Source organism: Hemibagrus wyckioides, linkage group LG01 (genome assembly GCF_019097595.1).
Source record: "Hemibagrus wyckioides isolate EC202008001 linkage group LG01, SWU_Hwy_1.0, whole genome shotgun sequence".
Lineage (NCBI taxonomy): Eukaryota > Metazoa > Chordata > Actinopteri > Siluriformes > Bagridae > Hemibagrus > Hemibagrus wyckioides.
Window position 1 is genome coordinate 16,301,137 of NC_080710.1, and position 13,113 is coordinate 16,314,249.

Here is a 13,113-nt window from a genome sequence, read left to right on the forward strand (position 1 = left end):
AATGCAATTAAATGTAAAAATGAAAGCAAGGCCAGATCAATCAACACAGTTTTTGTTTCAATTCAGTATGGCCTTGAGCCTATAATCCATGTCACATCACACTCCTTTAAAAGCGAATCCAGCAAATGAAAATATAACAAAACGTGAGCTTATGCTGTATTATGTCTTATTCCGACCTTTACTGAAATACAAAAGTGATGGATATATTTGTTCCATTCACACAGTGTCATAATATATATTTTTGGTCTATCTGGCACAAACATGCTCATTTACTTGAAATCAGTGAAGGATCATGAAAAATCAGCAGTAGTAAATGTCACAGTTTCAGAAAACAGGGAATGATGGGAGGTTTGAGGGGAAACCAGAATGCTTTTAGTTTCAAGTGAGAAGTAGTGCACTCACTCCGAAAGTTTACTGCAGCCACATTCTACATCATCCACTTTCTATATGTACTAGTAGCTACGCAAACTCCAGTAAACAAGCAAGTCTAATCAATACTCATTTAAAAGGTTGCATTCAGCTTAATTGAACGCTGATGTGTGAAGTGAGTGATGTCTGACGAGCTTGTCCAAGGTCAAACACAATAGTGATGTAGTTATTGTAGTTACTGAAGCAGTTATTTATTATCTTTCCTCAAAACAAATCAAAACACAAAAAAAACACCGCATGGTTTCTTTCGGCAAATCACATTAGGGCTATGTCTACACTAATCCGGATAAATTTGAAAATGGCATTTTCAAAAATGCTCCACGTCCATTATCGTTTTCAGTCGTTTCCCAAAAGTTGGTCATCCACACTGAAACGTCTGAAAACACTCAGGTCCCTATACTGAGCATGAGTCGTGAGATGCTTCCACCTGCGTCATTTCCACCTGCCGTTTATTTACTTTCCAGCTCTTTTGAAACCAACATGTCGAGGAAAAGCCCCGAGTTCTTTAAATAGACCGACAGTGAAGTTGAGTTGCTGCTGGGAGTAACACAGGAGTATAAAGTTGCAAAAGCGAGCGAGAATGTAGACTTCATCTTAGCTGAATTGGTCAGATGACTAAAAATGCGAATGCAAATTTATCCACTTTAGAGAGCATTTTTCGAAAAGATACGTTTTCATTAGAAAGAAATAGAAATACACTTTGTCACATATACATTACAGCACAGTGAAATTCTTTCTTCGCATATCCCATCCTTAGAGGTTGTAAGGGTCAGGGTCAGCCATGATACAGAAATTAAGACCTGCTTATTTTGTATGCAAAGTAATTTGGAGCAGTGTAATGGTCACATCCCAGTATAGCTTCGTGCAACAATGATATAACGCAGAGCGTCTTCCTGTGATGACGTCAAGGTGTTTTCTCCATCAGGCAGCAAATGTAATTTAGCCCATAAGGTTTGGAAACATGTGTTTTGAAAGTCTTGCATTAGGCAACTAAAAGTAGAAAAGTGTGTAAACACTTTTTTTTTTCTCTTCATTTTTTTAGGCACCAGAATAGGCAAACATTACAAAAAAAAAGTAAAATCAGTCATATCAGAAATAAGTCAAGCTTAATGTTCTCATGATAAAAGAAAAGTTTTAAAGGCACCGATACTGAATCACAAAAGGGTATAGTCTAAATCCGGGTTCCTCAAATCTTGCCCTAGATGGTCAATCCACTGCAGAGTTTAGCTCCAACCCTGATCAAACTCCTCTAGATGTGTTTGATTAAAAGTTAGAGCTAAACTCTGCAGGAAAATGGACCTCATGGGCCAGATTTGAGGATCCCTGGTCTAAATGGTTAACAAAAAGCTTAAGCCTAAAAAAAGCATAATTAATCCATTTTTTTTTTTTTCATTTAAAAGAAAAATAGAATCCGTATCAAACTGAATTATGTTGTGTGAGGGGATCCAGTTGTTCTGCATGTACACTGTTCTGTTGGAAACAGCATGCTAAGGTAGCTTTTCCCTGTGTGTTATTCGTCCTGGACTCATATGGGAACCTGCAGCTTGGAGTGCCTTTTTTTTTTTTTGGTCATCACGCTTAAAAAAACCCAGAGAGAGCGCTGCAACTGACAGACTGTACCACTGTTTCCATTAATAGCCAAATGTAGCTCTAGTGCAGACATAGCAGAGGAGATCTATGAGTTTCTATGTGAGAAGAAGAGTATATGTAGGTGTCATTCTGCTCTTAACTGTGCACTTCTTCTGCTTATTTAGCCAACTTAATCATGTCTCATATATCTGAGTTTTATTCATTCAGCATTTAACCTTCAATATGAAATGTGACATTTTTTCATGGCTTGCTTCGCCAGCATTTAGGTTCCTTCTCCTAAAATTAAGTCCAGCGTGAAGAACGACTGTGTAATCCTCTGAGGATGAAGATTTAATGGAAATTTTGCTCAAATCTTCTTTGCTCCTGTAATTACAGCAGAATTCATTTTAAGCCTTGCACTTTCTTGATTTTGTTATTATTAAAAGAACTGTTTGTGTATTTATTTATTTTTTTTTATAATTCATGGCCTTTTCTTGTACTCCTATCATACTTGTACTTCAGAACCACTAAAGCAGGTCAGTTAGGACCTCGGGTCACATGAAGGTCTCTGTGTGTGTCACAGTGTACACACACACACACACACACACACACACACACACACACTCAGCCCCTGAGAGAGCAGTTTTATGCACACACCTTAGTTGTTATCAATTTCAGGAAACATGCTTGTTGACAGGCTTTCTCTTCTTTAATTGATTTTGATAAATGAAGCCCACATGAAGAAGAAAGACATTTCCCATTGTGTATTTATTTTTATTTATATATGTATTTCTATCTGTTTGTTTCTCTAGATATCTGGAGTCTAGGAGTGATACTCTTCATGCTGGTTTGTGGACAGCCTCCTTTCCAGGAAGCCAACGACAGTGAAACCCTCACCATGATCATGGACTGTAAATACACCGTACCTACCCATGTCTCCAATGCCTGCAAAGAGTAAGGGTTCCTCATACACCACGTTCAATGTTCTCGAAAAACACTCCAGCTCTGTACATAAGCCTTATTATCCTGAAATGAGATTTAAGGCTAGATTGACAAGACAGCTTTTTTTTTGTTCAAGGTGTTAAGACCCGAGTCAGTACCTTAATTTCCAGCAAGAGGAACAAATACAATTTCGAAAAATGGCCTTCATATTGAAAATTGGCTTTTACTGTGTTTTCTCCTCAGGCAGTACTATTGCCTAAACTCGGTGCAACCCAGAATAATAAGAACTGCTATTCCTTCCCCATAAATCACATAACCCAAGTGAGATATAGTGCACGGTCACTGGGGCAAAGTGCACTAGCTGCGAAAGTTTACGGCAGTCAGATTCTACATGACCCTCTGTCTGAATGTAATAGTAGCTACACCTCTACACAAAATCCCAGTAAACGAGCAAGTTTAATTAACACGCATCTGAAAAGGTGCATGCAGCTTAATTGAATGCTGATGGGTGAAGTAAATGATATCTGATGAGCTTGTCCAAGGTCAAACACGTTGTGAAATGATACTGATACTAAAGTTATTCACCTTCTGCTTTCTGCATTGGAACCAGTTTTTCACAGACAAAACATAAAGGAGTATGAATTTAGTAGAGGAGTTTAGAATAAATATTTGCATTTTTGCTCTTGTTGCTTTTTGAATCTCGGATGAATACGTTTCTCTTACAGCAATTATTTTAGCACATTAAGTCTTTATGGGGAAACAAAAGTAGCAATAAATGCTCAGCTCAATATAGATTATTACATATTTTACTGAACTGACCCATTAAGCGTTATTATAGCCAAATATCTAACAGTCTACCAAAAATGTAGTGTTGTGGAGAGCTCAAGCACTGCTTTTAAAACAGTTTTTATTTTTTTCTTCTTTGTGATACATGATCAGAAGTCCCAGCAGTGACCTTCTCTGTCTGTTCAGTTGTTAAGTACAACAACCTATTTGAGTAGTCAAAACAAAAGGACACTGTGATATGAATGCAGATTTCATCTCGTCACTGGTTTCAGTAGTTGTGAAATCTTTGCTGTTGTGAAAAAGGCTTTGTGTGTTGAGAAAGTGTTTGTATTTGACACGATATCTTGCGTGCTACTGTTGCAAAAGCGATCACTTGAGCATCGATTAAAGAGTTTCCTATTTTATTTGTTTTTTTAAAAGAATCTTAATTCTTTATATTAAATAGCACTATTTTCATTCGTGGAATATTTTGAATACACCGATCAGGCATAACATTATGAGCACTGAGAGGTGAAGTGAGTAACACTGACGATCTCCTCATCATGGCACCTGTTAGTGGGTGGGATATATTAGGCAGCAAGTGAACATTTTGTCCTCAAAGTTGATGTGTTAGAAGCAGGAAAAATGGACAAGCGTAAGGATTTGAGCGAGTTTAACAAAGGGCCAAATTGTGATGGCTAGATGACTGGATCAGAGCATCTCCAATACTGCAGCTCTTGTGGGGTGTTCCCGGTCTGCAGTGGTCAGTATCTATCAAAAGTGGTCCAAGGAAGCAACAGTGGTGAACTGGCGACAGGGTCATGTACGGCCTGTGTGATCCGATCCAACAAACAAGCTACTGTTGCTCAGATCGCTGAAGAAGTTAATGCTGGTTCTGACAGAGAAGTGTCAGAATACACAGTGCATGATGGGTCAGGGCTGTTTTGGCAGCAAATAGGGGACCTACACAACATTAGGCAGGTGGTCATAATGTTATGCCTGGTCGGTATAAGTAGCAACTGTAAGACTAAGAGGAATCTGCATGCTGTGTCTCCTGTAATGTATTTTTGAATAATCTGTCAGAACATCTGTTGCTCATGTTAGAACCTTGGGGATTTTCTGTCATAGTTATTTAAGGCTGCTTTGTCTGCTTGTTTATCTCATATTGGCGAGACAGTGGGGCTGATGAGCAGTTTACAGTTTGTTCAGCATTTCCCAAGATGGATTAGTACTTCCCTAAATTGATTTTATTTGTATCTATTAATAATTCACTTGGACATTTATATCACCCAGAGTAAAGTACTATCCAGACTCTCATTGTTTGTGTTGGATTATTTGAAATTGGCTTTAAAAGTGGGTTCTGTGATGTGGAAATCACAACTGATAGATATTTATTAAATATAAATAAAATTATATTTATTGAGTTCTTAGAGTTATTAGCATGGAATAGAATGGCTTTAATTCGATTCATGTCACCTTGAACTGTTGAAGTTTTTTGTCTATTCTCTGATATAGAAAATTCAAACAGTAATGTACACACTTGACTAATGAGCCTAATAATTGGCTAGTTGGGTTTTGTTCAGAAAATAATTGTGCCCTGAGGATGACCATGGCATGTATCTTTAGTTATCCAGGTTATTTTGCTCCGTTGCTCCACTTTATTTATTTTTTTAACCCACAATTACTTAGTTTTTACATGTACGTTGTGTTACTTGGTGTTATTTCTGTGGTTTGGCTCTCTGACGCATCAGTAACATTCCAAATGGCATGTCTGTTCCTCTAAATATTTGGTGCATGACTGTAAATCAAGCACTTCCTGAAGCTTTTCCATATTTATACCCACTTCAGGAGTCTCCTCAGATTGTTTAACCCTGTACAATAGTTGAAATTAAACTGAGACAGAGGTCTTATCTGAAAGCAGCAGTGTTGTAACTCATTACACCACCATTGTTAGTTGTGTAATATCTGTTCTGTACAGGGTGTGTCCTCTCACATCTCAGTAAGGAACTTCTGAAAATCTATGCCGTAGTGTTTTTTCATTCTTTTGCCCTGCTATGTGTATTTTGGCTTCCTGCCTATAGCATGATGTTTCTGCTCCAGGTAGAACATGTGTCTAAAGGCAAGGATATCAGACGATCGGGTTACACTCTTGTCCTAAAGACGTGGCTCTTGTTCACGGTGTGATTGCTGCTTGTTCCATTCACTTTAGCTGAATTAGATAAAGTTAGCTGGAGGATCAAACAAACTTTATATCTAGATCAGTCAAGTAAGAGTATGGAAAAGAGTAGTATTATTTTTTTAATGAAACAAGTGCTTAAGGAGATACGTCAACTCCCTTCTCCTGCTTTCCCCTGAATTTGGTCACCTGCTAATTCCCACACACCAGCCAGCTCTCCCCATCACACAACGGCTACCAGCTGAGGAGGTTGAAGACTAACACATGCTTCCTCAGAGACACATGAAGCTAGCCAACCACATCTTTCCAACTGTTGCTCATTCTCCATCACAGGGCAGCTTAACACATACTGAGGAAAGAGTTAGCCACCCTGGTCTGCCTACAGGAGCTCACAGGGGGCCGATGTAAGTGACAGGGAGAGATCTCCTAAGGATAGGGCAGAAGATGTTGTGCTTCACTTTTCCATACCAATTTCTCCCCAGGTAGATTCTTATTTTTTTTTGCTGTTTTGAGAAAGCGTGGCTTAACATAACATATTTTTCAGTCTAATGGCTAACAGTAGCAGTGTGTATGTCTTTGTATGCTTCTTGAAGCTTGAGAGAGTGTGGCTTATGTGCAGTTACACATTTCTTTAGGCCCTGATGGTACTCGTATTTACAGATTCCACTGAATTGTAAATGGAAAATGCGTGCAAGATGTTTTGGGGCAATTTGATGATCCAGGTCTTAGTCTGAAATGTTGCTGTGTTGACTTGCTGCCCTGCTGTCTGGTAGCTCAGTCAGTCTATGTGTTTAGGAACAAAAAAGTCAAAGTGCATTACCTCAGACTTTCTCAAGCTACTCTGGCCGCCTGTTAAATTCCACATTGACGACAAAGTCCTGCTTATGATGATTAAAGGTTGGACTGGTTTTACTCCTCAAGCACGTCACTCAGCTTAGTCAGGTTTACTGCCACGCTGTATTTGACTAGAGGTCATAACTCATAATTCCTGACCTGACCTGGAAAAAAAACTACGAAGAAGTTCTCAACTCTTACTGGAATTGCTACTCTGGAGCTTCGATGGCTACACATAACATCAGGAGAAAACAAAAATAAATTAGCACTTACCTTGAAATGAGTTATGCCCATTTAATGTCCACTGTAGATGGATATACAAGTAGTTTTGTATCAGTCAACATGGACATGTTTGCTTAATAAATCTAAAACCTTGACTATACAGTCTGCTCTTCTAGGAAATGTATATAACTCATTATAGTTAGCTAACCAAAGGGGAACATGGATCTCTCAGTGGCTGTTTGGGTTTGTTTTTTTTTCTTTTTTCACACACACAACACACTCTTTAGCTTGAATGCACGAAGGTCGAAAATGACGTCTTCCTACTTCCACGCTATGCCTAATGCAGCATTGGTCCTATATATTTTTCAGATTTTGCAGAAGTACAGCTCTCACATTCCCCTCTCTCTTGATTCTAACTATCCAGGATCAGTGAGCGGGGGGGACTTTAGTTCTTATGGTAAACTCGATTAATAAACTAAAAATAACTGTTGAGCGCTTCAGGCAGCAGTTCCACATTCCACTCTCTGGTCATCCCTTTCCGCTTGAGGAGACGATGAGGATATATTTAGTCTTCAGGAAAGGAGGGAGGATAACATCCTCTTCATGTTTGAACAGTGATTCTTTTGAGTTTGCTGTCTTTGCCTTTTTAGCATGAAGAGCCATTTAAATTATGTAACAACATGAACTGCAAAAGTTTTTCGTAATAAAGAATCTTAATTATGTAAACAATGTTACACACCATGTACCTAACCTCAGGACCTGGTTCGAAGATTATGTTTAATTGTGACTGAGAGCTCCGAGTTGCAGTGCTGTGTGTCGTGTAGATACTGGAATAAAGGTGAAATCTTTATCAGGGCAGTGTGTCGTGCAGGAGATTTGGTGTCATGATCTTTGTCTGGAGAGAGAAACTCTGAACACACAGTAGTCCAGGCAGGGTGAACAATAATGATCATATAGATTATAACTCTTTATTCCGGCTTTAAATTAATTAATCTATTTCAAGGCCTCCAGCACAGGCTTGTTTGTCATATATACAGAGGTCACTGACGGTGTACAATTATGATTCAGTGACCCTCAGGCAAACCACAGCAATAATTTAAGAAAAAACAAACCCTAAAGTAAACAATGAAACACAGGAATAGTAGTGTTACACTTATCAGGCATAATTTTATGACCACCTGCCTAATATTGTGTTGCGCTGACACCTTTCTATCAGAACCACCCGCCCATGACCCTGTTGCCGGTTCACCACTGTTCCTTCCTTGGACCACTTTTGACAGATACTGACCACTGCAGACCGGGAACACCCCACAAGAGCTGCAGTTTTGGAGATGCTCTGATCCAGTCGTCTAGCCATCACAATTTGACCCTTGTCATACTCGCCTCAAATCCTTACGCTTGCCCATTTTTCCTGCTTCTAACACATCAACTTTGAGGACAAAATGTTCACTTGCTGCCTAATATATCCCACCCACTAACAGGTGCCATGATGAGGAGATAATCAGTGTTATTCACGTCACCTATCAGTGGTCATAATGTTATGCCTGTTTGGTGTATAGACAGTAAATGGATATGTGTGCATATCTATTTATATATTAAATATTGACGTAGTTAATGGAATTTGTGCAAAATATACATAGTTTACAAGTAAGGTGCAAATAGCACTGAGTATTAATTGTGCAGTCCCAGTCTCTAACGGATAGTGTGCAAGTAGGTGCAAAAGTACTGATGGATGTTTGGTCTCGGTATGTTAGCAGTGCAACAATATATTAAGTATAGAGTCTATTGCAGCTGTGGTTTGCAGCGAGTCTGTATTACAGTTCATTGAGGAACTGTACATAATTTATTTCAATCTTAGTAGATATCAAACCAATATGTTATCTTCAAACTTACCTGTGTAGTAAAAACCTCCTTAGTGAAATGACAATGCTTTCTGAACTTTGCCCATAGTTCTCTGATGATTGGGCATTTTATCATGCATCTGCAAGAGCCTTCAAGATGTGAGACTTGATACTTGTCTGCCTTTCTTATCTGCGTATGACAATACACAAATGTTCTGAGAATAACCAGGACCTAATTACAGATTTCTTTAAACTGCTATGCAGCTGTGGCAAAAGTCAAAGTGATCATAAAACTCTTCAGGATTCTTCAGTTTTTTGCGGCATCGGAACACTTTACTGCAAAATAAATGCCATGGACCCCACAGACCCCCATGCAAGATCACAGGCTTATTTACAAACATAATCCATATATCCAGATATTAAGCTCATTATTTAAAGGTGTACAATAATATATTTAGGTATTTCTTGGAGGCACAGAGTTTTCCATTCACAGATCATATCATGGTGAAAACACACCACTGCTCTGATTTCTATCTTAATTCATGCTATGATTTTGCCATCTGTTAAATAAGGTTTGTTGACTTTTTGTCTTCACAGAATGCTTGGATATTTTTGTCCAAGCTTGTCACTGGAATTCTGTTGTCTAGATTGTATCATAACAAATGGAGATTTTAATTGCACTGTATTGATTTTGTTGGAATAATTCAGTCACGTTGTCTTTTGGCTGCATTTCTTAATGTTTCAGTTAAAAGAGAAGCTTTTAGCAGACCTCCATCTTGCCAGCATGTGCAGCTCCTCAAATTGAAGGCTTTCAGCAAATCTGGGCTTGTCTTCAGTTGATGAGCATAATTAGAGCAATTCAGCAACCTCTCTCTCTCTTTTTTTTTTTTTTTCTTTTTCAACAGACCACCAGCTTTTCAGATAAGAAATGCGTTTTCCCATTAAGCTACTGCTGAAGTGCTGCTGCACAGGGAAGAGATGGAGCATTTTAATGTGGAACAAATGTGTAAAGATTGATATGGGCTGGCTTCTAAGTAAATATAGCTTGTTTCTAGCTGCTCAGGATTTATGTCGCCCTGAATTCATTCAGTAAGATAAAGAATTGTGGTTAAGCTTCACACATGACATTCTTTACATAACAGATCACTGATCTTGCCATACTGTATAGGTTACACATTGGCACAGTATTAGGTGAAAGGAGAATCAGTCAGATGACTTGTTTGATCATCGCTGTGAATCACACTAATAACTCTAGTCTTACTTATTACCCTGAGCCATAGAGCAACATGTTCTCCTACAGTCAAGCACACACACATGCTCTGATTCAGCACTGGTATGATCTGTTCTTTAGTTGATTATGTGGCCGCTGATATTGGGCATGATGAGAGGCTAAATCTGAACCCCATTATTTAGTTCAACTGGCCCTGTTGCTTGCTCTGTGATTATAGACATCTTGCGGCTACAGCCATTGCCAGAGGAACTGATGACCATGGTGCTTCAAATACCCCATAAGAGGTTTCAGCTCAACAGCCTGCATACTTAATAGTGCACAAAATGCGTCATGTAGGAACAGATAGTTTATCTAAAATAACCCTAATAACAAAGCCCTAAAATAAAATGGGCACCCATGACCGATACTTCAGTATCTTGGCTAATTTTTGTTGGCAGTATTGTTATTTGTCTGTAACTATTGGCATGCATGTGGAGCCGAGTCTTTTATCTCTTTCCCTTTAGACACAATGAACTCTCCGCCTCTCCAGTAAAGCAGTCAGTGTTGTGTGCTGACGAAAGCTAAGCCGCAGTTGTAATTTTGGCATTGTGCATGTGTTGAATGCTGAAGGCCTGCTCTGAGGATGGCTGTCTGCTCAAAAAAAAAAACAAAAAACCCGAGAGCTCCTGTTGTTTTTTTAACATGACTCATTTACACTTCTCACTTCTGTCACTTCTCACTTCTCACTGACTGCTGAGTGGATGAGGATTCAGTGGCTTCTCGTTTTTAGAAGAAAATCCTTCAGGACCATCAGTTAATTTAGTCATATTCTCACAACCAAGCTTTTGATTACTGGTGGTGATTAGTGGATTTAAGTCTTTTTTTTTTTTTTTAACCAGAGCCCAAAAAATGGAATTTCCTTCTGTTTAGGGGTATCCATATTCAGTATTGAATTTCTTCACAACACACTCCACAGTGGTGGTGAATGGCTCCTTTTTTCACACAAATGTTTATATCTTCAAAGTAAATAGTGATATCAATCCCATTTCTGCTCTCTGAGATGCAGCTAAAATTTGAGCAGAAGTGAAAACATCTCAAACTGGAAGCCAATATTTATATTCATAAAAATGTATTCATTTGTTTATACTGATTGAAAATGTCTGTCAACATCCATTCAATCTGTGGAATAGAACACCAGTGTAGTGCTAAAAAGAGTGAGAGAATTGAAATGATCTACAGCTGCTACATATTTTGAAGGCAGTAGCTGTAACACAGATTACATTTTAGTCTTACTTGAGTACATTTATTGCATCTCTTTTAAAAATTGCCTTAATTCATCACACCTCCATTGTGAATTTTAAATATAATGTTTTGTTCATATCGCACACAGTTATCTCCCCCAGTTAGACTAGTCCTAACACTGGTCGCTCATCTCCGCTCAGGTTTGAAGTGACAGTAAGATGATTAATGTTAGCTAAAATAGCTGTTTGGTTTGGCATGCTCTGATGTGTCATGGTGATTGTGATCTTTTTTTCTTAACAGTCTGATAAATCGGATGCTGCAGAGGGACCCCAAGCGCCGTGCCTCACTGGAGGAGATCGAGAGCCATGCGTGGCTGCAGGGAGTGGATCCGTCTCCAGCCACTAAGTTCAGCACACCCCTGGTGTCCCACAAGAACCTTTCTGAGGAAGAACACAACTCCATCATCCAGCGCATGGTGCTCGGAGACATTGCAGATCGAGAAGCTATCATTGAGTAAGTGCCCCTAAAGCCATGCTCCTGCTGAGAACAGACTCTTAAGCAGGTTTTTTCTTTGATTTTTCTCTCTGATCTTCATGCAGCCGCTGACAACAAAGGTCAAGACCGTATCCTCAGACTGTGAGAGCTCTTTGCAGGGAGGGGAGAGATTTTTGCCCTCCTTTGTGCTAGAGCTCTCAATAAAACGGCCCTGTTTAGTGGCTGCAGTTTGTTCATTATAATGTAATCCCTGAGAAGCAGAGAGGAGGGACTGCAAATATGCTCGGGCCGCGCTGAGCGCTGGAACCGTGCTGAGGACATGCCAGCTTCATTACATCTGCATTAAAAAGGCTCACAGAAATCAGTGAGCATGCTTATTTATAATAGCCTGCTATTTTTAGTCAGGCATATTTGAGCAGAATGTAAGGCAGAATAGAGGCTGATCGGCTGCTGTTATCCTCTTTGGTATATTTTTGGATGGCCTCTTTGCCCAGTAGATGATCTGAAAGTTCATTGCTTTTTCTCTTTCTAGCATTCTGCTAAGTATGTTTTTTCTCTTTCCCCAGAGCCCTAGAAACTAACAAGTACAACCACATCACGGCTACCTACTACCTGCTGGCAGAGCGGATCCTACGGGAGAAGCAGGAGAAGGAGGTGCAGCCCCGATCCTCCAGCCCCAGCAACATCAAAGCCCATTTCAGGTACAGTTAATGGCCTCTGTCTGCCTAAGGGCCTAGAGGTCGAGCTGTATCTTCACTGCAACTGAGTACAGACTCTTCAGCAGTTTTTGATTGCTGTCTCTTTCTGCTGTATTGTGCTCACAAACTGCCAAAGCTCTCTGTGCCTGATCTTTCACATCTTTCATTTCTGAAATGAGTAGAGTATATCCAGAGCAAGGTTTGTAAGAGCACCTGTGTAGCATCCTGCTGGCTAGCTGAGGGCTAATTGCTGGCACACATTTGCCCCAGATGCCCTCTGCAAGGAACAGAATTCAGTTATGTCTTCCTTCTAAGAGATTGATTCTGCTGCATGTCAGGATTTGTCTCTTAATGCACAAGGAGGACAGGCAGCACATTTCTGCTTGGAGTGTTGTGCAGGGTGATAAATGTGTTAGAAGACTGTAAAATTGGTTTGGACTGACCTAGAAAAGCACAGGTACTGCTCTCTGTCTAGAAGGATTGAAGAAAGGAATTGAATTGTTCACTATTGGATTCATATCTGTACATCCAATTCAAGACTGTTTTAGTTTAAATCTACATACTCTGACTGTTTTAGTTTAAATCTACATACTCTGACTGTTTTAGTTTAAATCTACATACTCTGACTGTTTTCTAGAAAATATTTTGTACACAGAACTGTATAAGTGCCAGACTAATTGGTCAACAGAG

At 39.4% G+C, this 13,113-nt stretch overlaps 1 protein-coding gene across 2 annotated transcripts in view; it reads left to right on the plus strand.

The window, feature by feature from the left end:
- The window catches only part of snrka (SNF related kinase a), a 33,632-nt gene that overhangs the window by 16,915 nt on the left and 3,604 nt on the right, over positions 1-13,113 (plus strand). For both annotated transcript variants that reach the window (XM_058398129.1, XM_058398127.1), the window contains 3 exons: positions 2,811-2,952; positions 11,531-11,743; positions 12,292-12,426. In XM_058398129.1, coding sequence (XP_058254112.1) covers positions 2,811-2,952; positions 11,531-11,743; positions 12,292-12,426 — 490 coding nt within the window. The remainder of the gene's footprint in view (positions 1-2,810; positions 2,953-11,530; positions 11,744-12,291; positions 12,427-13,113) is intronic.